Source organism: Parus major, unplaced genomic scaffold, assembly GCF_001522545.3.
Source record: "Parus major isolate Abel unplaced genomic scaffold, Parus_major1.1 Scaffold1127, whole genome shotgun sequence".
NCBI classification, from domain to species: Eukaryota; Metazoa; Chordata; class Aves; order Passeriformes; family Paridae; genus Parus; species Parus major.
This window is the reverse complement of record NW_015379991.1, coordinates 1-2,109: the sequence shown is the minus strand read 5'-3', so window position 1 is coordinate 2,109 and position 2,109 is coordinate 1. Positions and strand designations below refer to the sequence as shown.

At 43.5% G+C, this 2,109-nt stretch overlaps 1 protein-coding gene across 1 annotated transcript; it reads left to right on the top strand.

Annotated features, from left to right (window-relative positions):
- The first annotated feature begins 52 nt into the window (after nucleotides 1-52).
- On the top strand, nucleotides 53-2,086 carry LOC107199573 (acyl-coenzyme A synthetase ACSM5, mitochondrial-like). The gene is made up of 4 exons (XM_015616892.2): nucleotides 53-154; nucleotides 809-932; nucleotides 1,665-1,745; nucleotides 1,883-2,086. The coding sequence occupies exons 1-4, from the start codon at nucleotides 129-131 to the stop codon at nucleotides 2,015-2,017; spliced, it is 366 nt and encodes a 121-aa protein (XP_015472378.1). The 5' UTR covers nucleotides 53-128; the 3' UTR covers nucleotides 2,018-2,086.
- The last annotated feature ends 23 nt before the right edge of the window (nucleotides 2,087-2,109 follow it).

The following is a 2,109-nucleotide window of genomic DNA, read 5'->3' as shown; positions in this document are numbered from 1 at the left end:
ATCACCTGCACATTCACAAGGTCAGACCCAGCATTACACTTTCTTTTCAAATAAATAACTTCCTGTTTTTCTAGACACTCTCAAGATACCCCATCACTGCCTTCTGCACGGCTCCCACCGCCTTCCGCATGCTGGTCCAACATGATGTGAGCAGGTACAGCAGGGAGGGGAGGGAGGCTGGGCTGTAATGCTGGGACAGCTCTGCATGCTTTCTTCCTTAGCTTCCTGAATTCTCTTTTTCAGTTAAAGGAAACCTAACTAGCACAGCTTGCTCTCAGTAAAGAAGGCTGTCAGTTTTGAAATGTGAGAATAATTAGTCACTCAGTGTGCTACTTGAGTGTCAGGACTGGGTCTTTGGAAAGGCAGCACAGAGGAAACAATGGAGGGGTTTTTTAAGTTGTCACTTCCTCTGAACTTAGGAAACACAGTTCTATTTAAGTCAATGTTTTAGGCAGCATTGGATCAGGAGTACAGTGGAGTTGTTCTCACATGCTTGAGAATGAAGGGAGCAGTTAGAGGAGTTTCACATGCTGAGAGTTATTTGGTAGGTGTTCCCACCAGTTTGTTATTCTGTGAAATACCCAGATTGTGAGAATGGGTTCCTAAGGAGTTTTCACGTCTTTGGTAAGGTACTTATTCTTGTCACATAGGTCTTTCATCCTGACAAAAGCCAACCCAGGGAGAGAGCTCAGGCTCTGTCTTCCTATAGTTTTAGGTGTACTTGGAAAGCCAAGGAAGTCTTATCAGTTAAGGTTGCTCACTGCTCTTAGGAGTTAAGAGAATCATTTCATTTGCTCTTCCTCTCAAGGTACAAGTTCCCGAGTCTGAAACACTGTGTAACTGGAGGGGAAGCACTCAATCCTGAAGTGTATGCAAAGTGGAAAATCCAGACAGGGCTGGATATCCATGAAGGATATGGCCAGAGCGAAACAGTACGTTTGCATTAATTCTTGCAGTATACCCATTCAAAGGTAACACTACCAGAGCCATGATGTCCTTGATAAATTAATGAAAAAGGTAAGAAGCACTTATATGATTGAAAAAAAAAAACCAACCAGCTTTGCATAATTGTGATTATATAGTTCCAGAATCAGCAAGCTACATAGTTTAATGGTTTCGATCCTTGCAATAAACATGCCAGTGACACTTCAGATCAAATAAGTTTCAGGAGATCCCTTTGTCATCTTTACTTCAAAAAAAACCTGAAAAATAGTGTGCTCCATCTATCAATTTTGCCTGTCTGGGGTTTTAATGGAAAATGTTAAACCAGTTCACTTCCCAGACTTCTCTGTAAGTGAACATTAACAAAGCTATTAAGATTCAGATCTCAGGCCTTCTCTTATTTTGCCCTTGAAATGGTCCCAAATTAATTGTCCCATTATTGAAATAAGATCTGTAATAATTTCACATCTGCTGCCCTGCAAAGTCAAGTGTTTGCAGGACAACCCACTGGCTCAGACTCAACAAAATCAAGCTCACACAGGTCTGACCTGAAATGCCTCTCAATGCCTCTCTGATGGTCTCAAGAACCACAGAGCTGTGGTCCTGATTGAGCCCTTGTCACAACAAAGTCACAAAGAGGAGCCCTGTCTAACACAAACAATAATAAAATTTACAAGATGTTGCAACAATTTTAAAAAGTCTTTTAAAAATCTATTCTGCAGGTGACAATCTGTGCCAATACTAAAGGAATGAAAATTAAACCTGGCTCTTTGGGAAAAGCTCTTCCCCCTTATGATGTGCAGGTACGTGGATGTGTGGCAGTTGTGGGTAGAACAGTAAGGCAGTGCTGGCTGTGTCCCTTCTGTGCCCTGCACTGAGCTGGAGCAGATGTTCCTCTGAGCTGATCAAAGCACTCCTGCTGTGTGTGTCCTTTCTGCAGATCGTAGATGACCATGGGGCTGTTGTGCCTGCAGGAGAAGAGGGCACCATTGGTATCCGAGTGAAACCCACACGACCCTTCTGTCTGTTCTCCGAGTACTTGGTGAGCCTGACTGGCTGTGTCTGTGTCTGCTGAGAGCCTCAGGAGAAGCCCAGGGCAAAGTTCTGCCAGGAGCAGAATTCCATGCAGAATCCTCAGAAGGTCTCACTGGGTTACTTGAGGACTTT